This window comes from Biomphalaria glabrata, chromosome 2 (genome assembly GCF_947242115.1).
Source record: "Biomphalaria glabrata chromosome 2, xgBioGlab47.1, whole genome shotgun sequence".
In the NCBI taxonomy this organism is placed as follows: Eukaryota; Metazoa; Mollusca; class Gastropoda; family Planorbidae; genus Biomphalaria; species Biomphalaria glabrata.
Window position 1 is genome coordinate 4,057,449 of NC_074712.1, and position 27,806 is coordinate 4,085,254.

Sequence of the window (27,806 nt, forward strand, 5' to 3'; positions counted from 1 at the left end):
AAATAGAAAAAAAAAAAACAAATAGTTTACTTAAAAATGTATAGCTATTAAAAAATACTGTAATTACTATACATAAGATCTAGTCTAGATATTTAATGTTATCTTTCGATAACATTGTAAAAAAAAAAAAAAAATGGTACAATTAATGTAATGTATTAAACAATGTCAATACCTGGGTTGTCTACAAATGCACAGACATAACCAACTATTTCGTCTTGGATGAACACATCAATTGATAACTGTTACTACATCTAGTCCTCAGCTAAAATTCCTCATGTTTAAAAAATAATACAATATCCTTTCCTATAAGTCGAAGATGGCTGTGGAGTCCGATCTTCGCTCTAAAAAATATCCAAGTCCATTTATTATTCTACCTAAGCAAAGATGGCCATGGAGACCGATCTTTTTTCCAAAAAAAAGTCCTCAACTACATCCTTTAAACACGAAGATGGCTAAGGAGTCCAGTCTTCGCTTTTAAAATTCCTCCATTAATCATTCCTACGAACACGAAGATGGCTAAGGAGTCCAGTCTTCGCTTTTAGAATTCCTCCATTAATCATTCCTATGAACACGAAGATGGCTAAAGAGTCCAGTCTTCGCTTTTAAAAAGTCCTAAGCTAAAGATAGTAAAGTCATCAATTAAATGTGTTTCTCCACAACTATTTAGTTGGTCTGCAAGTGCAAATGTTGATTAGTGTGCGTTGCATCACAAGCTGCGATTTAAATCATCCTCTTGCCATAATTTGAAGTCAGTTCTTAATCACAAGTAGCAACCAAAAGTGTCTGTAAATCAGCAGGAGGAACTTTATCTTGGTCTGTGAATCAGCAGGATGTTATTGAATATATCAACTAAAATAATTTTCTTTTAATCAAAATATTTTGCTTTAATCTAAAACATTTATTCTCAAAATTCTTGCCTTAAAATCTATGCTATACTGTTATGATATGTATTTACCTGGATTGTCTGTTGCTTTAGCATTTTGGACTTCATCTGTTCTTCCAGTTTAGTTATGTATGCTCAGCATTTGAAATAGAAAAAAAAAAAACAAATAGTTTACTTAAAAATGTATAGCTATTAAAAAATACTGTAATTACTATACATAAGATCTAGTCTAGATATTTAATGTTATCTTTCGATAACATTGTAAAAAAAAAAAAAAATGGTACAATTAATGTAATGTATTAAACAATGTCAATACCTGGGTTGTCTACAAATGCACAGACATAACCAACTATTTCGTCTTGGATGAACACATCAATTGATAACTGTTACTACATCTAGTCCTCAGCTAAAATTCCTCATGTTTAAAAAATAATACAATATCCTTTCCTATAAGTCGAAGATGGCTGTGGAGTCCGATCTTCGCTCTAAAAAATATCCAAGTCCATTTATTATTCTACCTAAGCAAAGATGGCCATGGAGACCGATCTTTTTTCCAAAAAAAAGTCCTCAACTACATCCTTTAAACACGAAGATGGCTAAGGAGTCCAGTCTTCGCTTTTAAAATTCCTCCATTAATCATTCCTACGAACACGAAGATGGCTAAGGAGTCCAGTCTTCGCTTTTAGAATTCCTCCATTAATCATTCCTATGAACACGAAGATGGCTAAAGAGTCCAGTCTTCGCTTTTAAAAAGTCCTAAGCTAAAGATAGTAAAGTCATCAATTAAATGTGTTTCTCCACAACTATTTAGTTGGTCTGCAAGTGCAAATGTTGATTAGTGTGCGTTGCATCACAAGCTGCGATTTAAATCATCCTCTTGCCATAATTTGAAGTCAGTTCTTAATCACAAGTAGCAACCAAAAGTGTCTGTAAATCAGCAGGAGGAACTTTATCTTGGTCTGTGAATCAGCAGGATGTTATTGAATATATCAACTAAATAATTTTCTTTTAATCAAAATATTTTGCTTTAATCTAAAACATTTATTCTCAAAATTCTTGCCTTAAAATCTATGCTATACTGTTATGATATGTATTTACCTGGATTGTCTGTTGCTTTAGCATTTTGGACTTCATCTGTTCTTCCAGTTTAGTTATGTATGCTCAGCATTTGAAATAGAAAAAAAAAAAACAAATAGTTTACTTAAAAATGTATAGCTATTAAAAAATACTGTAATTACTATACATAAGATCTAGTCTAGATATTTAATGTTATCTTTCGATAACATTGTAAAAAAAAAAAAAAAATGGTACAATTAATGTAATGTATTAAACAATGTCAATACCTGGGTTGTCTACAAATGCACAGACATAACCAACTATTTCGTCTTGGATGAACACATCAATTGATGACTGTTACTACATCTAGTCCTCAGCTAAAATTCCTCATGTTTAAAAAATAATACAATATCCTTTCCTATAAGTCGAAGATGGCTGTGGAGTCCGATCTTCGCTCTAAAAAATATCCAAGTCTATTTTTTATTCTACCTAAGCAAAGATGGCCATGGAGACCGATCTTTTTTCCAAAAAAAAGTCCTCAACTACATCCTTTAAACACGAAGATGGCTAAGGAGTCCAGTCTTCGCTTTTAAAATTCCTCCGTTAATCATTCCTATGAACACGAAGATGGCTAAGGAGTCCAGTCTTCGCTTTTAAAATTCCTCCATTAATCATTCCTACGAACACGAAGATGGCTAAGGAGTCCAGTCTTCGCTTTTAGAATTCCTCCATTAATCATTCCTATGAACACGAAGATGGCTAAAGAGTCCAGTCTTCGCTTTTAAAAAGTCCTAAGCTAAAGATAGTAAAGTCATCAATTAAATGTGTTTCTCCACAACTATTTAGTTGGTCTGCAAGTGCAAATGTTGATTAGTGTGCGTTGCATCACGAGCTGCGATTTAAATCATCCTCTTGCCATCATTTGAAGTCAGTTCTTAATCACAAGTAGCAACCAAAAGTGTCTGTAAATCAGCAGGAGGAACTTTATCTTGGTCTGTGAATCAGCAGGATGTTATTGAATATATCAACTAAAATAATTTTCTTTTAATCAAAATATTTTGCTTTAATCTAAAACATTTATTCTCAAAATTCTTGCCTGAAAATCTATGCTATACTGTTATGATATGTATTTACCTGGATTGTCTGTTGCTTTAGCATTTTGGACTTTATCTGTTCTTCCAGTTTAGTTATGTATGCTCAGCATTTGAAATAGAAAAAAAACAAAACAAATAGTTTACTTAAAAATGTATAGCTATTAAAAAATACTGTAATTACTATACATAAGATCTAGTCTAGATATTTAATGTTATCTTTCGATAACATTGTAAAAAAAAAAATAAAAATGGTACAATTAATGTAATGTATTAAACAATGTCAATACCTGGGTTGTCTACAAATGCACAGACATAACCAACTATTTCGTCTTGGATGAACACATCAATTGATGACTGTTACTACATCTAGTCCTCAGCTAAAATTCCTCATGTTTAAAAAATAATACAATATCCTTTCCTATAAGTCGAAGATGGCTGTGGAGTCCGATCTTCGCTCTAAAAAATATCCAAGTCCATTTATTATTCTACCTAAGCAAAGATGGCCATGGAGACCGATCTTTTTTTCCAAAAAAAAGTCCTCAACTACATCCTTTAAACACGAAGATGGCTAAGGAGTCCAGTCTTCGCTTTTAAAATTCCTCCATTAATCATTCCTACGAACACGAAGATGGCTAAGGAGTCCAGTCTTCGCTTTTAGAATTCCTCCATTAATCATTCCTATGAACACGAAGATGGCTAAAGAGTCCAGTCTTCACTTTTAAAAAGTCCTAAGCTAAAGATAGTAAAGTCATCAATTAAATGTGTTTCTCCACAACTATTTAGTTGGTCTGCAAGTGCAAATGTTGATTAGTGTGCGTTGCATCACGAGCTGCGATTTAAATCATCCTCTTGCCATCATTTGAAGTCAGTTCTTAATCACAAGTAGCAACCAAAAGTGTCTGTAAATCAGCAGGAGGAACTTTATCTTGGTCTGTGAATCAGCAGGATGTTATTGAATATATCAACTAAAATAATTTTCTTTTAATCAAAATATTTTGCTTTAATCTAAAACATTTATTCTCAAAATTCTTGCCTTAAAATCTATGCTATACTGTTATGATATGTATTTACCTGGATTGTCTGTTGCTTTAGCATTTTGGACTTCATCTGTTCTTCTAGTTTAGTTATGTATGCTCAGCATTTGAAATAGAAAAAAAAAAAAAACAAATAGTTTACTTAAAAATGTATAGCTATTAAAAAATACTGTAATTACTATACATAAGATCTAGTCTAGATATTTAATGTTATCTTTCGATAACATTGTAAAAAAAAAAAAATGGTACAATTAATGTAATGTATTAAACAATGTCAATACCTGGGTTGTCTACAAATTCACAGACATAACCAACTATTTCGTCTTGGATGAACACATCAATTGATGACTGTTACTACATCTAGTCCTCAGCTAAAATTCCTCATGTTTAAAAAATAATACAATATCCTTTCCTATAAGTCGAAGATGGCTGTGGAGTCCGATCTTCGCTCTAAAAAATATCCAAGTCCATTTTTTATTCTACCTAAGCAAAGATGGCCATGGAGACCGATCTTTTTTCCAAAAAAAAGTCCTCAACTACATCCTTTAAACACGAAGATGGCTAAGGAGTCCAGTCTTCGCTTTTAAAATTCCTCCGTTAATCATTCCTATGAACACGAAGATGGCTAAGGAGTCCAGTCTTCGCTTTTAAAATTCCTCCATTAATCATTCCTATGAACACGAAGATGGCTAAGGAGTCCAGTCTTCGCTTTTAGAATTCCTCCATTAATCATTCCTATGAACACGAAGATGGCTAAAGAGTCCAGTCTTCGCTTTTAAAAAGTCCTAAGCTAAAGATAGTAAAGTCATCAATTAAATGTGTTTCTCCACAACTATTTAGTTGGTCTGCAAGTGCAAATGTTGATTAGTGTGCGTTGCATCACGAGCTGCGATTTAAATCATCCTCTTGCCATCATTTGAAGTCAGTTCTTAATCACAAGTAGCAACCAAAAGTGTCTGTAAATCAGCAGGAGGAACTTTATCTTGGTCTGTGAATCAGCAGGATGTTATTGAATATATCAACTAAAATAATTTTCTTTTAATCAAAATATTTTGCTTTAATCTAAAACATTTATTCTCAAAATTCTTGCCTTAAAATCTATGCTATACTGTTATGATATGTATTTACCTGGATTGTCTGTTGCTTTAGCATTTTGGACTTCATCTGTTCTTCCAGTTTAGTTATGTATGCTCAGCATTTGAAATAGAAAAAAAAACAACAAATAGTTTACTTAAAAATGTATAGCTATTAAAAAATACTGTAATTACTATACATAAGATCTAGTCTAGATATTTAATGTTATCTTTCGATAACATTGTAAAAAAAAAAAAAAAAAAAAGGTACAATTAATGTAATGTATTAAACAATGTCAATACCTGGGTTGTCTACAAATGCACAGACATAACCAACTATTTCGTCTTGGATGAACACATCAATTGATGACTGTTACTACATCTAGTCCTCAGCTAAAATTCCTCATGTTTAAAAAATAATACAATATCCTTTCCTATAAGTCGAAGATGGCTAAGGAGTCCGATCTTCGCTCTAAAAAATATCCAAGTCCATTTTTTATTCTACCTAAGCAAAGATGGCCATGGAGACCGATCTTTTTTCCCAAAAAAAGTCCTCAACTACATCCTTTAAACACGAAGATCGCTAAGGAGTCCAGTCTTCGCTTTTAAAATTCCTCCGTTAATCAATCCTATGAACACGAAGATGGCTAAGGAGTCCAGTCTTCGCTTTTAAAATTCCTCCATTAATCATTCCTATGAACACGAAGATGGCTAAGGAGTCCAGTCTTCGCTTTTAAAATTCCTCCATTAATCATTCCTATGAACACGAAGATGGCTAAGGAGTCCAGTCTTCGCTTTTAGAATTCCTCCATTAATCATTCCTATGAACACGAAGATGGCTAAAGAGTCCAGTCTTCGCTTTTAAAAAGTCCTAAGCTAAAGATAGTAAAGTCATCAATTAAATGTGTTTCTCCACAACTATTTAGTTGGTCTGCAAGTGCAAATGTTGATTAGTGTGCGTTGCATCACGAGCTGCGATTTAAATCATCCTCTTGCCATCATTTGAAGTCAGTTCTTAATCACAAGTAGCAACCAAAAGTGTCTGTAAATCAGCAGGAGGAACTTTATCTTGGTCTGTGAATCAGCAGGATGTTATTGAATATATCAACTAAAATAATTTTCTTTTAATCAAAATATTTTGCTTTAATCTAAAACATTTATTCTCAAAATTCTTGCCTTAAAATCTATGCTATACTGTTATGATATGTATTTACCTGGATTGTCTGTTGCTTTAGCATTTTGGACTTCATCTGTTCTTCCAGTTTAGTTATGTATGCTCAGCATTTGAAATAGAAAAAAAAACAACAAATAGTTTACTTAAAAATGTATAGCTATTAAAAAATACTGTAATTACTATACATAAGATCTAGTCTAGATATTTAATGTTATCTTTCGATAACATTGTAAAAAAAAAAAAAAAAAGGTACAATTAATGTAATGTATTAAACAATGTCAATACCTGGGTTGTCTACAAATGCACAGACATAACCAACTATTTCGTCTTGGATGAACACATCAATTGATGACTGTTACTACATCTAGTCCTCAGTTAAAATTCCTCATGTTTAAAAAATAATACAATATCCTTTCCTATAAGTCGAAGATGGCTAAGGAGTCCGATCTTCGCTCTAAAAAATATCCAAGTCCATTTTTTATTCTACCTAAGCAAAGATGGCCATGGAGACCGATCTTTTTTCCCAAAAAAAGTCCTCAACTACATCCTTTAAACACGAAGATCGCTAAGGAGTCCAGTCTTCGCTTTTAAAATTCCTCCGTTAATCAATCCTATGAACACGAAGATGGCTAAGGAGTCCAGTCTTCGCTTTTAAAATTCCTCCATTAATCATTCCTATGAACACGAAGATGGCTAAGGAGTCCAGTCTTCGCTTTTAAAATTCCTCCATTAATCATTCCTATGAACACGAAGATGGCTAAGGAGTCCAGTCTTCGCTTTTAAAATTCCTCCATTAATCATTCCTATGAACACGAAGATGGCTAAGGAGTCCAGTCTTCGCTTTTAGAATTCCTCCATTAATCATTCCTATGAACACGAAGATGGCTAAAGAGTCCAGTCTTCGCTTTTAAAAAGTCCTAAGCTAAAGATAGTAAAGTCATCAATTAAATGTGTTTCTCCACAACTATTTAGTTGGTCTGCAAGTGCAAATGTTGATTAGTGTGCATTGCATCACGAGCTGCGATTTAAATCATCCTCTTGCCATCATTTGAAGTCAGTTCTTAATCACAAGTTGTCTGTTGCTTAATCATTTTGGACTTCATCTGTTCTTCCAGTTTAGTTATGTATGCTCAGCATTTGAAATAGAAAAAAAACAAACAAATGGTTTACTTAAAAATGTACAGCTTTTAAAAAATACTGTAATTACTATACATAAGATCTAGTCTAGATATTTAATGTTATCTTTCAATATCATTGTAAAAAAACTAAACTACTGAATTATACTAGCTCTATGTTATGTGAGGAGAAGTTAGACCAAGTAAGAAAACTAATTATAAAAACAAGTTCGCAATTCTGAAAAATTATTCTTTGTTATTTGAACAATAAAATATTTTCAACTTGCATGCGAGAAAAAAAATGAGATGTTTATGTGGAGTCTCAGAGTTTTCATATAAAATGCATACATAAAAAAAAAGTGTATACAGCTAAAACATAGCATTTTAAACTAATACTTGCCATTTATAACAACACTTCCTTGCTTGAGTTTTTATATTTTGCTTGTATCTATTAGATGATGGTTACATTAATATGAATACTGCTTTTTTTTTCTTGATTTATGCATGAAACATTTAGATCTCTGCAACTTGATCTGAGGAATATTATCAAACAAATTAAAAGAGCATTGGGCTGTCTAACCAAATTTGTGTTTAAGTCTTAGTTGATATGAATTTGAACTAAGGTAGTTGTATACTGAGGAATTAATTGTGCTCTAAAAATGCTATGTCAGAAGATGAACTTATATCAAACTTATGCAAATGTGGAAAATAAATTACTGAAGCATTAGTAGAAATATTCTTAAAATGTTATTGGAACATAATACATATTCTCAATTAGCATAGTTTGCCTGTACTGTATTATACATACATCAAAGGAAGCAATGAAGTGAATTTAAAAATAACTAAAGCATTTAGAAGAAAAACTTACCTCATACAAATACACTTGCTGCACTTTTTTAATGTAGTTTTCAAGCCCAAAGGTGCTGGTTTCATTCATCAGTAGGTTGTTCTATTTCTAGAGCAATAGTGCATCACCATCTAAAAAAAATATAGAATGGAGTGTTGTGATGCCATACCAAAGATATTGAGTTTAAGGCTATCTTGAGAAATTGGAATTTTTACTGCTATTTCTAGATTTTCCTGAATTATTCAGGCTCTATAAATGATAAATGCAATGTGAAGTGACAGGTTGTATTAAGATAATATGATCATAAGTTTTGACGTTAAAAGCTTCAAATGTAGATCAACAGATCTGGTAAGGGCCTACTTCAAAAAGTAAGATAATTAGAATCTATATTGATTCTAGATCTAGAGTAGACTAGAGTCTACATCCTACGCATTTCATGTATCAATCTAGAGTCATGCATGATTTAAACACTGGTAACTGGTTGGTTTTCCTGGCTGATTAAGGTTTGATGCATCCCATTCTTTATTTAATGGCACTAGGGAAGAAGGAGCACTTGTACGAATTTGTTCTACGCTCTAGACTCTAGTGTACTTAAAAACAATTTTTGTATCATTATGATTAATTCTTGAATTAGGCCTACATATATCTAGATGATCTATATTATATCTAGAAAGATCTAGATTCTCTATATTGAGTAGAATCTAATCACGATCACAACGATGACATTCGTCATATTCATGATATTGGTAGACTATGTCCCTACCGTGCATTTCTAAGCCTTTAGTTTAGACTTAGAACTATTATACCTAGAGTAGACTATAGACATAGATATCTAGATTAATTAGATTGTCTTATATAATTCAGACATGACTTCAAATAGTTCAAAAAAGATGGGTGAGGTAATTAGATCTAGACTAGATCTAGGTTCATTCTAGGTATAACAATATAGATCTAGTGAATATAACGTCCTACTAACCTACTACGGCAAAGACTAGGCCACTAGGACACTACTACTAGGTTTACATCTAGACTTTTAGACGAAACTAGATCTAGATTTACTTTCTCCATTAATATGGGATTAAACAAAGATTAAGAAATCGAGCTCAGATGAGACACAAAAGATGAGTAGTTTAAGATATGGCGATATGTGGACTATTCTGGCTATATAGTATTAGATCTAGATTATTCTAGATCCTTCATGTTTTTTTCTAAGGTAGTGATTTGAAGTAATGACCACTGTTCACTTAAATTCTTGCCGCTACACACCAACACACGTGCTTCTACTTAGCTTGAAAGTAAAAGAAGATGTGATTGGTTAGTCTGCCAATGACACAAAATTAGATCTAGATCTAGTTATTTATTTGTAAAACACATTTTTATGCAGGTTTAGATTAAATTGCTAGCATTTTTTTTTGTTTTCATTGTAAATGTTAGATCTAGATCTAGATCTAGTAGGCTAATAAGATTTTTTTTTGTAAACGATAAAAATAGTCCAATACTTTAGCCATACTTTAGGCTATAGCAGGGTCGGACTGGGAATAAAAATCTGGAATTGCCAAATATAATCCGGTCCACAAATAGCATTCTCTTCAAAATATATATATCTCTATATAGTTTGATATCGCATTAAAAATGGATAGGATTACGTCATGTATTTTATTTATAGCCTACGTGTAGGCCTATGTAGCCTGAAAACTATTAATTGTAAATAGCATAGTTTGAAAATGAATATTTTATTAAATATTTTGTAATCTTTTTGGTATTACTTATAGATTACCGCGAATAAATATTGTAGACAAAAAGTGTCCCCTTTCCCCTTAGTTTTGAATGGAGATCCCCCCTCCCCCCCCCCCCTTCGCCTTTTAGAGTAATTTTTTTTTTTTGACCTTACATGAATCCGAACAACTCCCTGTTTTTGTGGTCATTACATCTTTATTTTGATATTTGATATGAAACTAGCTTGCTGTATGATGTGCGTGTCCATTTTCCAATAATTCTGACCCAATTTCTTTCCATTTAGCTGTCTTTTTGTGTAAGAAAACAGGATTTCAAATTTGGGTATCTTAGAATATTTCAAGCCACAAATTGAATTTCTTGCATATCTAATTTTTTTTTTTTTTTTACAAAAAGTATATGATTCTTTTGATTAGCCCAGTTATAAGTATATAGTGTTGGACTTAAAAACATTAGAACAAGAGGAATTCGTACAGATCAGTCAGCTGGTAAACGCACCAACAAAAATAATTCGGATTGTGTTTTATGATTTGTTTTCATGGCTCCCAGGCTTCCATGGAAACTGGAGACGGCTGCCTTCGGAAGAATCCCTGTATCTTCGTTTGGCATGTGAGGACATGTATCTACAGCCGGAAAATAGGACAACCAAATGAACTATTAACAATTTCTGGGGTTTAAGTAGCACTTTTTGAAATGTATAGGCCTACTATTTTCGAGAGATGAGTCTGCATCATTTGCTACTGAAAACGTTTTGAGGACATTTCAGGACGTCCCCGCTAACGTGATTTTTCATAAATGGCGTCATGACTGTTGTAAATTGTTACGTTCCAGGACATTTGTGGTAGGACCAATAACACGCAAATTATTTTTAAAATCCTTTTTTTTAAAAAAAAAAAAAAAAAGGGGGGGGGGGAAGAACTCCGTCCTTAAAACTATATCTCCAATAATGTACAAGCTATTTCCCTTATTCTATATCAAACAAAATAATTAATCCCCAACAATTAATTTGGTATTTTCGTTTATTGATTCATGTTTTGTTAGGTACAATAAATAATTGTTTAAAGTATCAACTTGACAGGGCCAGGCATTTCTATGCAATCCGGCCACCATATTACGTGCCATTTGAGGGGTATCGAATTATACATATCCTTAAATTCATTATGTTAAGTTTGATATCGTGACGAAAACTGGGTTTATGTATCATAATGCATTTCTAACAGTAGGTAGCCTGCATGGTTTAAAAAAAAAAAGTAAAGTTCCCCTTTCAGACCTTGAGATCTATGGGGGCAGATGATGCAAAGGTCATCTGTTTCTGTGGCCCATACGGTTAACGAGGGTGCTATAATATGTGACCAGCATAACGACCAACCGCCTTTACTTTTCCCCAACTAATGTCAGTTATGTCAGATACCCATTAGAGCTGGGTTAAAAATCCCAGTCTTCACCAGGATTCTAACACGAGACCTCGGTTCGGAAGCCAAGCGCTTTACCGCTTAGCCACCGCACCTGCTTGGTTTGCTATATGAATAATTCCTTTCATGATTTTTAAAACTATTTGATACTACTAAATAACAACTTGAAATGAGATTTTTATTATAACGTGAAAAAAATAAATACTTCTATCATATAGGCTTACATATTCACATATAAGGCTCGTTAAGAGCTATTCGAGTATGTTCAAATAGATTACGCGGAATGTCCTTATCAACAGCCATCACCATGAAGTTTTCTGTCTCTTTTCATGGTGCTTTTCAGCCTATTTTTAAAAATATTTAATATATATTTAATACTCAGAGACCTCGTTCGTTCGTAAAAGACAGCATAATTAAAAGATACAACCCTGTCATTAAACTTTACATCTTTAAAATTCTATGTTTATCGCATCATCTGCGTGTTCTCATCGTATTCAGTTTCACTCCCAACTCCTATCCATGTTCTCATCAGACTCAGTTTCACTCCTAACTCCTATCCATGTTCTCATCAGACTCAGTTTCACTCCTAACTCCTATCCATGTTCTCATCGGATTCAGTTTCACTCCCAACTCCTATCCATGTTCTCATCGGATTCAGTTTCACTCCTAACTCCTATCCATGTTCTCATCAGATTCAGTTTCACTCCTAACTCCTATCCATGTTCTCATCGGATTCAGTTTCACTCCCAACTCCTATCCATGTTCTCATCGGATTCAGTTTCACTCCTAACTCCTACCCATGTTCTCGGGCATATGGAATTAAATGGACAAATCCAACTCTTCATCCTCAATTCTTTTGTCTGGCCACCTCACAAAGTCGTCTGCTGCTTTTTCAATAACCTGTAGATCCTGTTCGAGTGTTTACATCTTAGAGTTGGTTACACACACAATTTTAGGCTATATGATCTCAGAGCATCACGTTCATTTGTTTAATGGTACTTTAATATCTTTCTGAACAACAAATAGTGTCAAGATTGCTTCATAGTTTAGCAAAGTCTCTTTGTACTTCGGTTTAACTCCGTAATTATTTTTCCACGTTCTGACAGAATTGTTCTTTTTTGTTGTTGAATATCTTGTGTATGCCCCTATGAAGGATGAAGCCTACTAAAAGCACTGTATACGGATGTAGGCTATTACATTATTTCGAAAAATGCGTTAAATTAGTAGCCCTAATACACTGTAAATCACGACGCTTTGAGGGCTCCTTTTATAAAAGAATATTATTAAATCTTCGCTAGCGAAGGGAGAGAACAAAAAAGTCAAGATGTAAATTGATAATCTCTTTATTATTTCCCTTGCTTCAACACTAGGCTCCTTTTAAATCCATATATGAGTATTAATTTAAAAAAAAACAACGACATTGTTCCCAACGTAAAAAAAAATATTAATTTATTCAATGAAGTCGCGAGACGCCCGTACGAGGTCAGAAGAAAGGTGAAAAATGTACACAAAATAGTTTCTTTGCTAAAAGCTAGTTTATTCGAAATGATACAATATTACATACACAAAGACTCGACAAAACTGTCCGGACAATTTAATCGGCTAATAATTTTGGTCTCTCGGCAGAAAGGATATTTCTCGTGTTATGTAATGTGTCCTTGATCGTCTGAGCAAAAAAATAAAAATCTTAAAAGATTTACACGACATAATGATGTTAATTTTAGTTTTTATTTGTACTGGACATTGAAAATTTATTATTTAAAAAAAAAAAGGGCAATGGTGGTGACCGAACGTTGTGCTAGGTTCACGGGGCATAGGCTATTCGTAGGCAAGACGTAGGAAGCCGAAAAACGGAAAACGAAAGCAAGATGGTCTATTTAGGCCTCAAAACATGGCGTCGCACCTTCTTAGAGACTTGAAGGAGGAAGGGGAAACTTGTCTGTTTACTAGAAACCGCAGAGAGAAAGATTTACAACTAAGTTTTGAGGCTTTTAACTGCGTCGCTTCTGGAAGTCTAGTATAGCTAATCCTCTTTTTTGAAGTAACGTCTGTATTATATAAGATAGCTTGTGGAAAGACTTGAATGGAAACGCAGCGACGAATATGTTTGTTGATGAGGGAGAAGTTATGACCTGCATTTAGATGCTGCATGAATTTTAAAACTACACGTGTAAAGCTGCTAGTAAAGTTAGGACACTACTTTCTAAAGGTCCAGGAGAGAGTTATAAAGCATATTTTGAAAGGCTTGCCAGCCTTGCCTGGCAGGGCAGTATGCGCGCTGGGGTGTGGTTCGGTAGTCTCCATGGTCCCGGGTTCATACCCTGCCCGCTGCCATACACTCGTCCTGTGGGAGGTTTGGACTAGGAAATAGATTATCTTCAACTCTAAAGGAACATCCGCAATAGGTAGAACTGTCGTTGACCTGTGAGAGTGAACAACGAAATGGACATACCTGTGTTGAACATTTTGGCAGAAAAGTTTGTACTACTTGACTTGTGATCTAGCGACCAAAAGGAAACGATGTGTATTTATTTGACCTGGTCACAAGTTTGCTGTGAATAGAGACTTTTTTTTTTTGTTTTCTTAACGTCTGACACAACTTTATGTCACATGTCACCATTGAGTCACTCCTGGGTTTATGTGGTGCACACTGAGTGTGAGAGAAACACTACAACTCATTGCAGAGTAATTGTCAACAGTTTATTTCGCAAAGACTCGGAATTGTTACCCCTTCCCCCCTTTATTGGATCAGATTGAAAAGCATTGTCAACAGTTTGTCCCCCAAAAACTCCAGAATTGTAACCCCTCGATAGGCCTATTTGATTTTCTTTATATGGGAAGACATTTTTGGAAACCTGAGCAATTGAGACTGCATTCCTGGAACATGCCTACAACACCAACAGAAAGATGACTATGTCAACATCAATGCTACCGTTAGAGAATACAGAGATAGTAAAGAAATAAATTGAAGTCTAACTGTACAAGTCTGCTGGTGAGACATCTTTCCAACCCTACATCCTCAAGACATTTGGCGCCATTCACGGCCTCTTTCCAACCCTACATCCTCAAGACATTTGGCGCCATTCACTGCGTCTTTCCAACCCTACATCCTCAAGACATTTGGCGCCATTCACGGCGTCTTTCCAACCCTACATCCTCAAGACATTTGGCGCCATTCACGGCGTCTTTCTAACCCTACATCCTCAAGACATTTGGCGCCATTCACGGCGTCTTTCCAACCCTACATCCTCAAGACATTTGGCGCCATTCACGGCGTCTTTCCAACCCTACATCCTCAAGACATTTGGCGCCATTCACGGCGTCTTTCCAACCCTACATTCCGAGAATGTTTGGCGCCATTCCTAGTGTTTTGCCAACCCCATATCCTCAGGATATTTAACTCCAACTAACTCCCTACAATAACATGTCTTTTCAATCTGGTATGCCAGTTGTCTCCCCTACCTAAGACCACTAACAACAATGACACTTATCCTGCCTCATTCACACTGCATAGCTAACTTGTTCTCACTGTCAACACAAAAACACACGACTGTGTTTATGTCGTAATAAGTTGTTTAAGGTCATATCAACAAAAGAGATGACCTTTTCCCATTACAACTTCTTTTGTGACCAGAGAGGCCAAATTCTTAAGGCACAGCAATAGGTGGGATTTCAGGACCCTAGGACCCTTGTGATGACAGTCAGTACCACATAGCATACACCCAGGCAGTTTTGCAGTTCTAATTCTCAAGGAATAACGACATGCTGCCTAGAAAGCTTATAAACAAAGGGAAATCATTACCTTCTCATAAAACAAATGAATCATTGATTAAAAGATTTAATTAATCAAACTCTTTAACAATCCCTTTACTTTGGTAAACAGCCAAGCGGTGATGATGGTGCTGACCGAATAATTTTATCTATTAATGGTATAATTTTATAAATTGTATCTATTAATGGTATATGTGGCTGAGAGGAATAAACCAGTTAGCCACCTATCAAGGGGGCTCAGGTTCAAATCCTACTTAAGCTATGTTGTGTTAGCCGAGTGCCTAATGACAGTATGGAAACCTTCACCCCGATCTTCACTTCCCCCCACTGGTCCAAAAGAGATTGGGCCTTAGTGCCCTGAGCATACTACAAGCATGACAGTTGCACTACACAAAAGCAATTTAAAAGTAAACAAAAAAAAAGGCATCTTCAAGTTCATGGGAAATGAGATTGTGCTATGCTTTGACCATGAAGGAGAAGTTGCTACATAATTTAGTGTTTAATTTCTGGTTAACTGTTTGTTGAAATCTACTAAAAAAAAATGCTTATATTTTTCAATGGTCTGAGTGGCTCAGGAGCATTTAGTTTTACACAGCTTAATGTAAGATTGGATTCCTTTTAGGAGACGCAGTGGCTCAGTGGTAAAGCACTTGGCTGCAGAACCATTGGGTTCCAGCTTGGCTGCAGAACCATTGGGTCCCAGCTTGGCTGCAGAACCATTGGGTCCCAGCTTGGCTGCAGAACCATTGGGTCCCAGCTTGGCTGCAGTACCATTGGGTCCCAGCTTGGCTGCAGTACCATTGGGTCCCAGCTTGGCTGCAGAACCATTGGGTCCCAGCTTGGCTGCAGAACCATTGGGTCCCAACTTGGCTGCAGAACCATTGGGTCCCAGCTTGGCTGCAGAACCATTGTGTCCCAGCTTGGCTGCAGTACCATTGGGTCCCAGCTTGGCTGCAGAACCATTGGGTCCCAGCTTGGCTGCAGAACCAAGAGATCCCAGGTTCAAATCTGGACTAAGATTTTTTAATTTCAGGGATATATAGGGCACCTGAGTCTGCCAACTCTAATGGGTGCCTGACACTAGTCGAGAAAAAGTAAAGGTGGTTGGTCGTTGTGCTGGTCACATGACAACCTCATTAACCGGAAGCCACAGAAACAGATGGCATTAACATCATCTGCCCCAAGGTATGAAAGGGTACTTTACTTACTGGAATAACTTTTGATTATTTTATTTTTCCTAAAAACTAAATAGAAATAAGTTCTACTTTGTTTTCAAGTCACCAGTATATATTTAAGATGCTCAAACAGGACCAATATTGGGCCTTTGGGTTGACTGGTGATGTGGTACATGCTCTGGACTGTCAACTCAAATTTCCTGGGCTCAAACCCTGTCCTGCAGGAAGTTTGGGCTAGGATATAATAATCTTCAATTACAAAGGAACATCCAAAACAATAGATTTACATGAAAAATATCAATATTAAATAACTGTAAACAGAATCTCAAAATCTCATTCAAGTAATCAATGCTAATAAAAGTTGAAACTTATAATAAAAATATTTTTAATAGAAAACAATCTTATTGAAAAATAGTTACACAAAACATTAGTGTTCATATTGCACTGAAATCACTGACCAGATTAATAATAATAAGGCTTGTCTCCAAGTCTGAAGATTTAATGAAAGCAGTATTTCCCATGGCTACCTAGCCCCAGCTGCAACTTACTTATTTTGCCACATCCAGATTGGCCACACCCAGCACAGACATTGTGAACCAGAATAAAGCTGCTTTAATTAGTTTTATAAATATAATATAAAATACTGATGGGGTACATAGTTTTAAATCACTTTATTGGAAGAAAGTCTCTGGCCTCCTTTAAATGTATTAAATGGTATCTCATAAACAACTGTTGTGGTGTGTTATCACAATTCTATTGAGGTATGTTGATACATGATCATACATATTTAGAACAATATAACAAAAGTTGTCATTTAAAATGATGAATATATTTTTAAAAACTGATTAATTGTATTTGCATTGATATAATAATGAAAGCCCTGTATATATTATAATAAAATGTTATAAATAACAAATTTATCCAACAACATGAAACTAAATCAAAAGACTAACATTTCAAAAAATAAAACAGCAGCCAAAATTGTTCAGCAACCTAAATTCTATAAGTAGCTGGACTCGATATGATATTCTGTCCCTTTTTCTGCGAGAGGTGGATCAATTATCAAGACTTGGGTGCTGTATCTGTTCTTTGAGCTTTTGTAGGAATTTCTGGATTCTGATCTATCCATAGTGAGAGATTTAAACAGCTGGGAATCTCAGAAATACTTTTGCCTTTGGTCTCTGGGACAAACATGTAGGTGAAGATGAAGAACAACAACAGCATGACGGAGAAAGGCAGAAAGGACTTCTGTAAGGAAAAAAAAAAAGTAGTTTAGTAATAATTCAATTTTTAATCATGAAAAATCATCTCTGATAAATACAGTAGCTTAGCAAGAGATTTAGGGGTCCTGCGGGCTTGGCCTTTTAAGGGGGTCCCTTTGTGTTGACATCTGACATCATGACTTGAGATAATGTACTTAATTAATAGATACGTCTAATGTGTGGAATACATGCAAGATGGTCAATAATTTACATAACAACATGAATAGCAAGATAAAATGTCATTGGCTTCATATTGAATGCACAAAAAAGTTTCGGACACTCATTTGGACGACCCCTCAAGTAGGGGTCTGGGGGGATTTTCAAATTTGGACCCCCCTGCCCCCACCCTAGATACACACTAGATAAATATTATGCTGATAATAATTACATCCAAACAAGAAGACAATAATAGTCAAGCATTGAAAATGTTTTACAATAATTGAATATTTTAAAATTAATAACCTATTAAAATTTTATCTACATTAGTAGAGCCTATTTTATCTTAAAGTTATATCCCTTAGTATTTAATATGGTATAAAATGATATAATTTTGAAATAATTTAAATCACTTTGTCTACATACAAATAATGGACACTTTGATGATGGTTATTGTAATAATTGTAGTCAAATCATAGTTGTCAATATCTGGGATGTATGCAGAATAGATTATGCTGTTTTTGTATAGGTGAAGGTGAAGAATGTTGAAAAAAAAAAAAGGATTAGTTAGTTCTATTAACTGAGTAATTTAATATCAATAGAGAAAAAAGTAATGCTTTACTTCAATGACTAAACTGCAATTGTCTTTATATAACAGACAATTTATTTTTACAGCATGTCATTATGTAATCATAGAACATTTAGCAAAAAAAGCAGCACAGCATGAAGGAGTAGATTAAGTAAATATAGATCTGAGTGTTAAAGCGCTTGGTTTACGAAACTTAGTGAAGACTGGGATTTTTTATTTTGGATCTTAAGGACACCCTTGAGTCCACCCAATTCTAAAAACATTAGTTAGGGAAAGTAAAGCCATTGGTCGTTGTGCTGGCCACAAGACAACCTGTCAACCATAGAAACAGATGACACCATTTGTCCTATACGTCCCAAAGCCTGAAAAGGGTACTTTACTTGTTTACTTAGATCCCCTTAAAATGTACTTACCTGTAAAATAGGAAACACTAAGCCAACAGCAAAGTTGCACAGCCAGTTGATCACCACGAAAACACTGACAGCGGCTGACCTAGGACCCTGCACAAACATCTAAGTCACCATGAACCATGGTATTGGTCCTGAAACATCAATCATAAATCATAAGAGATTTAGAAGCCTACGCTGAGGTTTCTAGACTCATTTCCACATGGGTCTTTCTTATAAGTTCAAAGACATTAAGGACCTTATTAAGGATACACCAGTCATCTATTAGAGATGCTCATCTATGGCAAATAAAACTATACATAGTTAGCTTTTTAAAAAGCTTATCTCAACTCACTGTCAGCCTAGTAAAAAGTTTGTACAGGTTATTTCTCCCACACCCTTTCTCAATTCAAGTTGAAACTGCACAATTATTCATTATCATAGACAAAGACATGAATCAATGAAAAAAAAGTAACCAATTGGTTTATTAATTAATGGTAATTATCTTTTCGATATCAACAAGGGAAAGTAATCCCTCAGTATTCAGAGATATGGATTTTACACATTTCTTCTCACACACCCACTCTCAGATCAAGTTGAAACTTTAAAAAATTATTTATTGCACCTAACTAATCATGAATCAATGAAAAATTAGTCAGTTTGGCAAACAATATATAAGATAATGAACAAATGTGGGTGTGATACTGAATTGCATGTTTTTCGTCTTAATGCATTCATTTAAGTTTTTTATAAGCATATGTATTTCATTATAAATTATCTACTTAAAAATGAATCAGTTAATAATTAGGGTCATGAAGAAGACACCAAAAGCAATTGCAAGACAGTCCAGGGTAAAAAAACCCTGGAGATGAATAGCTCAACTAAAAATAAAAAAAACTCCATCACAACTGGAACCAGCTAGAATGGCATTGTATGACAAACAATTTTATATAGTCGTATATAAGATGCATTCAGAAATGAAGATTATTACGCCCTAGCCCAAACCTCCCACTAGACAGCAGGTATGCAGAGGTCCAGGGTTCAAACTTGGGACCATGGAGATGACAGTCTAAAAGGCATACCACATGATCAGGTAGACATTAAAATATTTTTTTTATGAACTGCTTTGAATTAATTGCCTTCAAACTAAACCCACCTGGTCCAGTAGCAAAAAGACAGGTGTAGATGATGACAGCCACAATGCTTATGTATAATAGCCAGGACAATGTGTTCTGAAAAAAAAATTATCAGCTAAAGTACAGGATTTTAAGAAATTGTAATAGTAGCAAACTAAAACTCTATGGCCATATTACAAGGTCTTTAGGACTTGCAAAAACCTTCATTCAGGGAATAGTACCAGGAAAAAGAAGAAGAGGCAGACAGAGAAAACAATGGGAAGACAACATAAAAGAATGGACATAGATGAATGGAGAAAGATGATTGACAGATTTTGCATGGTGCCCCTACTGTCCAACAGACTAAGGGATAGATGAAGGAATAGTAGCCCTGTAGTTTTTTTATAAACAAAAATTAGTTTAAAAAAAAAGGAATGCCATCTATACATAAAGATTGATTTTTATGGAAACAGCTTGCTGCCCAATGCACCGAATGAGGTGGGAGGTTCTAAGTAAGTAATCTATACATAATACATACCTGTAGACTGTAGTGAAAGGCAAACAACTAGAGTTACTAGATCTACTATCTAGTACTACTGAGGAGATACACATGCCCACGAGGCCAATCATGTGCAGAGTTCTTCTGCCTGCCCGGTCCTTGATCAGGGCAGATATGAAGGTCATCATGACTATTACAACACCGCTGTGGCTACCGTAGCATACTGAGAAGTCTCCTTGCTCAGACCAGCTGAGATAAAAATACTTGTAGAGTAGTAGCAGACCACCTGAAGTTGAATAGTGTCGAATTATTTGTTTCGTCATTTATAGGCTGAACTTTTAAATAAAAAGTATTTTCTTTTTAACCAAAAATAGTGATGTGTTTCACTCTGAATTCTAAACCTTAGCCTGTGGACTTCTGGTTTGGATAAAAACTGGCCCTACACTCCTACAGTGATGTAGCTTAATTTATAAGAACAAAAAAGTATTTTAAAAAAAATTCAATATTTGGGTGCATTTTTTTAAATGATTAGTTTATAATATCTGTAATGGGAAAAGTGTTTATCGGTGGGATTGCTGATCCGAATTGTAAATATTTTATATGGACTCATAGAGGGATATTTTTCTTTTTAAGTTTTACTGCTAAGCACTTCAGGAACACATGTCCGCTCAAATTTAATCTCAAATGAAAAATCTACCTACCCAAAAGGATTATAACTCAATATCTTCCAATGGAAACCTACCATTTAATACCATCTAGGTATATCTAGGTATTTTACCTATGAGAGAACATCTTGAACTGAAATCTCTCATTGCATCACATAAACACCAATGCATTGTTTTGGTTAGAGAATTAATGTCTCATATCTAAATCACAATTTCAATAGCAGTGTTAAATTGTTTTCCTATTTTTTTTTGTTGAAAAATAGCTATTAGATCTAATAGTGAAACTTATATACAAATAAGCTTTTTGTACTTTAAGCAATAACTAAATATAAATTATGTAATAAAAGTAATAACATATATCTACAAAGACCAAACAAAAAAAAAATAGAAAAAATATTCACATTAAATATAGGCCTATAACCTTCAACTTTAAGCTTGACATGTGGTAGCCATAACGTAATTTAATCTTCGTTATTTTTATGATAATAATAAAAAAAAACTATTTGTACCACCACATCATTCAAGTATATTTCTTTCACTTGTTCGATTCCAAACAAAATAATTAATAGTTAATAAACTAATTGGCTAATTTTAAATGATTGCTTAATGCACAGGGTTAATTAAATATACCGTTAGGCCTACACACACAAACCGTAATAGAAGAAAAAGAAATAATAAAACTATTGATTGTAAAACAATGAACAATATAAAAATAAGCAATATCAACAACAAAGTAGAGAACGTCGTGATTGGATTGTGGTATGGATGGGAAGATTCGGGAAATGTTACAAATGTTGGTATCGCCGTTAGTAACCTTGTGATGGCCCCAAATAGAGACTGGGCCGATAAAAGTCAAAGACTTTATTAAATCTCTTCAATGAGATCAATAGCAACAAGATGAAATAGTATGAGTTACTGGACCAAATAGGGGTGGGGGAGGAGACACTACGACAAGAAGAGTGTGTTTGTCATACATAACTGCGCATACATAACGGCTTATAGAAGCTGGCTGACAATATGGGATCCAACTACGGGAGTTTTTTTGTTTTTTTTTAGCCGTATATAACTATCAATAGATGCTGGCCGACAATATGCATCGTTTATGTTACGACAGCTTTTAGTCCTAGTCTCAACTTAGACCTCAGTTGAACTGTATGTCGGTGATCTAACATAGAAAGTGAACGACGAGATCAGTATTGACCAAGTATTGCACCGTACCTTGCCCTTCCCTTTACGAGCATACCGGTGATCCTAACAGTGGCTGACGTAATGCGGCCACGGCGCCGGCTAAGCTCCGAACAGGGAGAGGTGATTACATCACACCTCGTTCTACCATGAAGACAATGATCATGACCTGGCCGCTACGATCTTATGTGTGGACGAGTGTTGAAAGGTACAGAAGAAGAAAGGGAGAAAATAGCCATCGGTATGGTACTACGGTACGGTAGGAGAGAAAAACTGGCTTGGGACTCCGTAACAGAATGTAATACTAGTGGATTGATGAAAAGAAAGGGGGAGGTGGAATCGCTATACCCACCCCCAACCAGACATTGTTCAACAAATTTAGTGTACTGTAATAGAGGAGCAGTTTTTTTTCTTGATCAAGTTACACTCGACCTTTACCCCCCTTCCACAATCTTGTAACTGGACTGCCCTTAGTCACAGGCAAACTAGGCAGCCGCCCAGGCCGATTGGTTTAGGTCTCACAAACGATTCAAAGATTTTTTTTAGAGAAAAAAAATTGCGAAACGTGAATAGAATCTCAAGCAGAACTCTATGGATCTATGTCTTCTCGCCTAGCTCTAATTTTAAGTCTCTACTATCATTCAAGGTTTATTCACAAATATTTACTTGTTAGATCACATGCTAGAAAACCATTGTTTCTTCCTTGTGTTGACATGTGGAAACGTTATTTGAAGCACATTATTGCCATGGGTGCTATGCGATTTCCTAGATAGTAGTTTCGTATACCCCCCGAGTCACGTGGTTGTGTGTACACAACGCGCACCGTGCTTAGTTTTAGTTAGTTTGTAGTGGGAATCTGAAGCGTTTTAAGTCAATATTTAGTGGTTTCAATTTACTCATTAGCGCTAAACTATAATTTGTTAATAACAGGAAAATCTAGAGATACATATTTTTAATAGTTTCAACTAAAACAAATAATTATACCTTTGATAGAAGGTACCGAAGCGTTGGCCTATAATCTGCCATACTGAGATCAAGATTTCTTGATCTACAATGAATAACTACACTTACAGTTCTTAGCATTCGGGTAACCAGTCCTAGAAAAAAAAGTAACACTTTCATACCCCCTCCCTTCCTCTCTGCCCAAAAGTAAACAAGCTTGAACTTGAGTAGAACACTAAAAGTTGGACAGCAGACCAGTGTGTATTGGTCAGATAGCTCTAGGGCTAGTGTGTAGTCGATATGTCGACTAGTTGTTATAAAAGATAAAAAGAGTTTTCCTTGTGCGTAATAGGCTTCAGTTGTTTAGCGAACAAATAACACATGTGATAGTCAAGGATAAATCGAGATCTACTCTTACAGTTACACAGGCCAAATGTGTCTTACCCCGCCCTTTCATTGTTAAATTTGGTTTCTAAGTAATAAAATGGATCTAGATCTATTTCGTCGACGCATTTTTGAAACTTTAATGTAACATTTGGTATATAGTATCACAGTGAATTTCTTAAAAATGATAGAACTTTTAACAACATAATAATACATCATGTATCCAAAACAAAAAATAATTCTTAATGTAATCGATGTGCATAATGTATTTCAAATTAGCAGAATATGAAATACATAACGTTAAAAAATAGCTGAAGTTTATGAAAATAACAATGTTTCAAGTTATATAGGCCTATAAATATATATATATATATATATATATATATATATATATATATATATATATATATATATATATATATATATATATATATATATATATATATATATATATATATATATATATATCAACTAATATGCATATTATCCCATATATATGCCTATAAATATATATATATATATATATATATATATATATATATATATATATATATATATATATATATATATATATGTGTGTGTGTATTTTGTGTAGCTTATACCAAGCTTTTTTTTTTTAATCTTACAAGAACGTTTGTAAAAACATCTTTTTCTGTATGTGAATGTAGATCTATCATCGGCAATGTGTTGACGCTAGTCATGACTATAAAGTTAAAGGAAATATCATTGATAATTTAAACCTATCCTTAAACAGTTCTTGGCCCTTTATGAAAACATTCGTATAATTATTTGAACATTCAGGGAGTTCGTTGATGTACTCTGTATATTTTAAAATGTTTTTAAATGTAAAATTTCGTAAAAATAGAGGAGCAACAGCAACGGAAATATAGGAAGACAAGGCCATTCTTCTCTTTGTTGTCCAACAATCACGTGACTTTGGTTAAAGTAGGTCAGAAATAAGGAACTACCTCAATGATAGGACAGTTTATTGCCTATTTTAGGTCTTAATTTTTAGCTTTTCTATTTCATTTGAGGCCACATTATTCACTTCGCATTGGGCCTCCCTATTCGTTTTACCTCCAATTACGTAAGACAGGCTCTGCTTGTAGACAGTAGACTCCACTGAGAACTGCCGGCTAGGAGAACGGGGATTACGTCATCACTGGATCTGTGTCAGCTTAATAAAAGCAATCTTTCTGTTTGTGATGTGATTTGTGATATTTTACGAAAACAGAGGGCACTTGAAATTCATTAGAAATGTATAGATCTAACTGTAGTCGTAATCAACAGATAAAAATAAAAGTATTAAGATACTGCTACCCTTTTAAAATAATGTTTTATTTTCTACAGTAGTAATACGAGTCCCGTATTATGTCATTGCTTTTTATAGATCTCTAAGTCACAAAGCATAGTTTTGTTCAAAAGAAAAATAATAAAACATGTAGATATGTATCACTGGCGGATCCAGGGGGGGGGGGCGGTAGGGGCGATCGCCCCCTCACTCGGCCGACCCCCCCGAAGGGGGGGGGCGGACTAATTTTAGTATAGAATTCACACAATTTGTATACGAATGCATTACTTATGTTAATAATATATACTAATTATTTATATTTCAACCTATTTTTAGATTATTTCGCCCCCCCTCTAGTATGTTGGCCGATTTGGTGGGGTCAGGAGGAGGCGATGGTATCAATCCCGCCCCCCCCCCTTAAAACTTTCGAGTGGGGGGGGCGGTCCAATTTCTTTGTAGAAATCACAGCTTGCTAACAGAATCAATTAAATATTTATGTGATTAAAACTTGTTATTGATATTTTAACCGATCTTTGTATTATGTCGTTCCCTGTTTGCCAATTTATCTCTACTGCCCTTCCCACCTAAACCTTTTGGGGGGGCGGTCCTACTTTAATGGAGAAATCATAGTTTGTAAACAAAATTAGTTGAATTAATATATAGATTTATATTATGTCGCTCGCCTTCTGGTTTCTTGGCCGTTTCGGTGATGTTGGGGGGGGGGGGATTGCATGTACTGCCCTCCCCACTCTAGCCCTCTGAGTGGGGGGGCGGTCCTATTTTTATGGAGAATCATAGTTTGTGAACAAAATTATTTGAATATCTATATAATATAAACTACGTATTGATATGTGAACCCATTGTATATTATGTCGTACCACATTCTAATCTCAAATTTTATCCTTAGTAAATTTAAATGAAAAAGGGTTGTACCAGGTGGGAGGGGCGATTCATGCAATCGCCATTCCCCCATCGGACAAACCAATACTTTTTCTTTTTGTATTACAGTTAAGAAATTACAAAACAAAAACATCTGTCACTAATATAATTTATATATACCAGTGGTCTTCAACCTATTTTGGCCTACCGCCCCCTTTTCGATTTTTTTTCTTTAAAAAAATCCGCCAGCGCCCCCCTCTAAGCAAAACACTTATACAGAAGCGTGAGAAGGCCAATTTGAACAAAATATCATTTATTTATTAATTTTTATGCTGTCAATAACACTTATCCGGCTTGGGAGACGACCGCATGCCAAAGGCGATTGTTGTGAACTCCTTGGCCTATGACTGACGAGCTTTAAGAAGAACTGAGTTACAGAGGTGCCCCCTCCCCCGTGAGTGCTATAAAGATTTATTCAGGCGCCATTTCGCTCTCACTGGCATAGAGAAAAGAAATTGGCAGCATTCTCTGGCAGTAGATGGCCTCTGAGAGTAATAGTTCGAGAGCTCTTACAAAAACTGCGGGACAAACATTTGATACTCAAAGAAAAGCCATTATTGAAGACAGGCGCAAAAGACGGAAAGAAAACTTAAATAGAACACCAGCATATAACGGCTTGGTCTGCATAAAATTCGGGAAAATATGTAGGTCGCAGTTGGGTTTGTGTAGTTATGTGAAACACTGGACGTAATCTTCGGAATTAAAGGCAAAAACAGCCAATATTATCATTATACAAAAAAATTATGTCAAATAATTTACAGTGATTACACACAAAAATTAATTGTAAAGACTTTCTTTCAAATCCTAAGATTAGTCTCCGTTTAAATTTTTTAATATTAGGGCCTACTGTTTTTAGGTTTAATTGTAAATTTAGTTTTATTTTTAATATAAATATTATTATTGCTGAATTCACTACAAAAATAAATTAAGCTAATGGGAACTTTGTGCTTCCTGCAGTCTGACAATATTAGAAATTTCAAGCTTTAAGTTAGCCAAAGCAAGGCGAAGGTCTCCTCTAGTGGATAAATCCAGTCTATTTCTTTGCTTATTCATTAAGTTTGTTATGCACTAAATCTAGGTTAACCATGTTTACTGAAAAGCTAAAACATAAGCCAATTTCGACCACAGTTTTGGAATTTTACTGAAGCATTTAAATGCAGCCACATCTCTGTTGTGCCTTCAGGGGCGTAGCTAGGAATATCTATCGTTTGGGGGCCAGGGGGCTTGACATCTTTGGGGGCCGCTGCATTTTGCGTAATATTTAATTTAATTAATTAAAAAAGCACTAATTTGACCGCCACCCCTTGAATGGGGACCCTGGGGATTTTCAAATCCCCCCTCCCCCTCCCTAGCTACGCCACTGAGTGCCTCCTATGTTTACATTCTTTTTACTGAAGACATAGTTTTGTAAATCTATTTTTTCATGCAAACTCAATTTAAACATCAGTGACATGTTTAATAATTGTCATTTAAATATACATATTTTTAATTTTAGAAGCGAATCTTAATTTCTTCATAGAGCATTATTATGTGAATTGCATAGATATCGGTGTCCTTGGGCAGTAATTCATTTGTCATCAAACAGGTTATTTGAGATTCTAAAACTCTGTAAAAATAGATTTAATATCTCGATAAAAGAGAAAATGATATTATCAATAAAAGTTAATCTCTTTCCTAGCAGACGGAGGTTCGTTTCATTCATTTGTGTTAGATGCCTTCCATGTAAAACATTTTTTTTTAGCCTTCTTTAAGTCATCGCCATCCATTAAATCTTCCTGTTTTTCAAAAACAAAAATTATTTAAGAGTTAAAAAAACGAGCCATAACCATTAACAAACCCCTTTCGAAATCCAGCGAACTTCTGTTAACAACAAGAGTCTAACACCTTTTTCATCATTTGTTTCATAAAACTGTTGAAAGATGCGCTTATTTTCGGCATTTGTTTGTATTTTATTTACAGTTTTATAATTAGATTCAAATAGAAATGAAATTGCGGGCTAAACTTTTCTTGTGTATCATAACTCAC

General features: G+C 34.7%; 3 protein-coding genes across 4 annotated transcripts in view; 1 reads left to right on the top strand and 2 right to left on the bottom strand.

Moving 5' to 3' along the window:
• Positions 1–27,806, top strand: part of LOC106060744 (intraflagellar transport protein 27 homolog) — a 125,865-nt gene that overhangs the window by 43,367 nt on the left and 54,692 nt on the right. The window lies entirely within an intron of this gene.
• LOC129924849 (complement C1q and tumor necrosis factor-related protein 9-like) lies at positions 15,765–16,543 on the bottom strand. The gene is made up of 2 exons (XM_056022155.1): positions 16,516–16,543; positions 15,765–16,171 (listed from the first exon to the last, which is right to left on the bottom strand). Exons 1-2 carry the CDS (start codon positions 16,541–16,543, stop codon positions 15,765–15,767), a joined length of 435 nt encoding a protein of 144 aa, XP_055878130.1.
• LOC129924437 (solute carrier family 2, facilitated glucose transporter member 2-like) lies at positions 16,730–20,029 on the bottom strand. Of its 2 annotated transcripts, XR_008776379.1 has the most exons (3): positions 19,918–20,029; positions 18,789–18,916; positions 16,730–17,616 (listed from the first exon to the last, which is right to left on the bottom strand). XR_008776379.1 is itself a non-coding variant. In XM_056018803.1 (2 exons), exons 1-2 carry the CDS (start codon positions 18,885–18,887, stop codon positions 17,431–17,433), a joined length of 285 nt encoding a protein of 94 aa, XP_055874778.1. In that variant the 5' UTR covers positions 18,888–19,088; the 3' UTR covers positions 16,730–17,430. The 2 variants fall into 2 exon arrangements, 1 of the variants encoding a protein (XP_055874778.1); XM_056018803.1 differs by lacking the exon at positions 19,918–20,029 and having other exon boundaries at positions 18,789–19,088.

What these genes read in the sequence shown, in the direction of transcription:
- LOC129924849 (XM_056022155.1), bottom strand. Translation starts at nt 16,543, where the DNA reads ATGTACCACATCACCAGTCAACCCAAAG. An exon ending in CATCACCAGTCAACCCAAAG is followed by an intron (nt 16,172 to 16,515) that starts GCCCAATATTGG and finishes TTGGTTCTGCAG; the next exon opens with CCAAGCTGGGACCCAATGGT.
- LOC129924437 (XM_056018803.1), bottom strand. Translation starts at nt 18,887, where the DNA reads ATGTTTGTGCAGGGTCCTAGGTCAGCCGCTGTCAGTGTTTTCGTGGTG. An exon ending in TAGTGTTTCCTATTTTACAG is followed by an intron (nt 17,617 to 18,788) that starts GTAAGTACATTT and finishes TTTTCCTTACAG; the next exon opens with AAGTCCTTTCTGCCTTTCTC.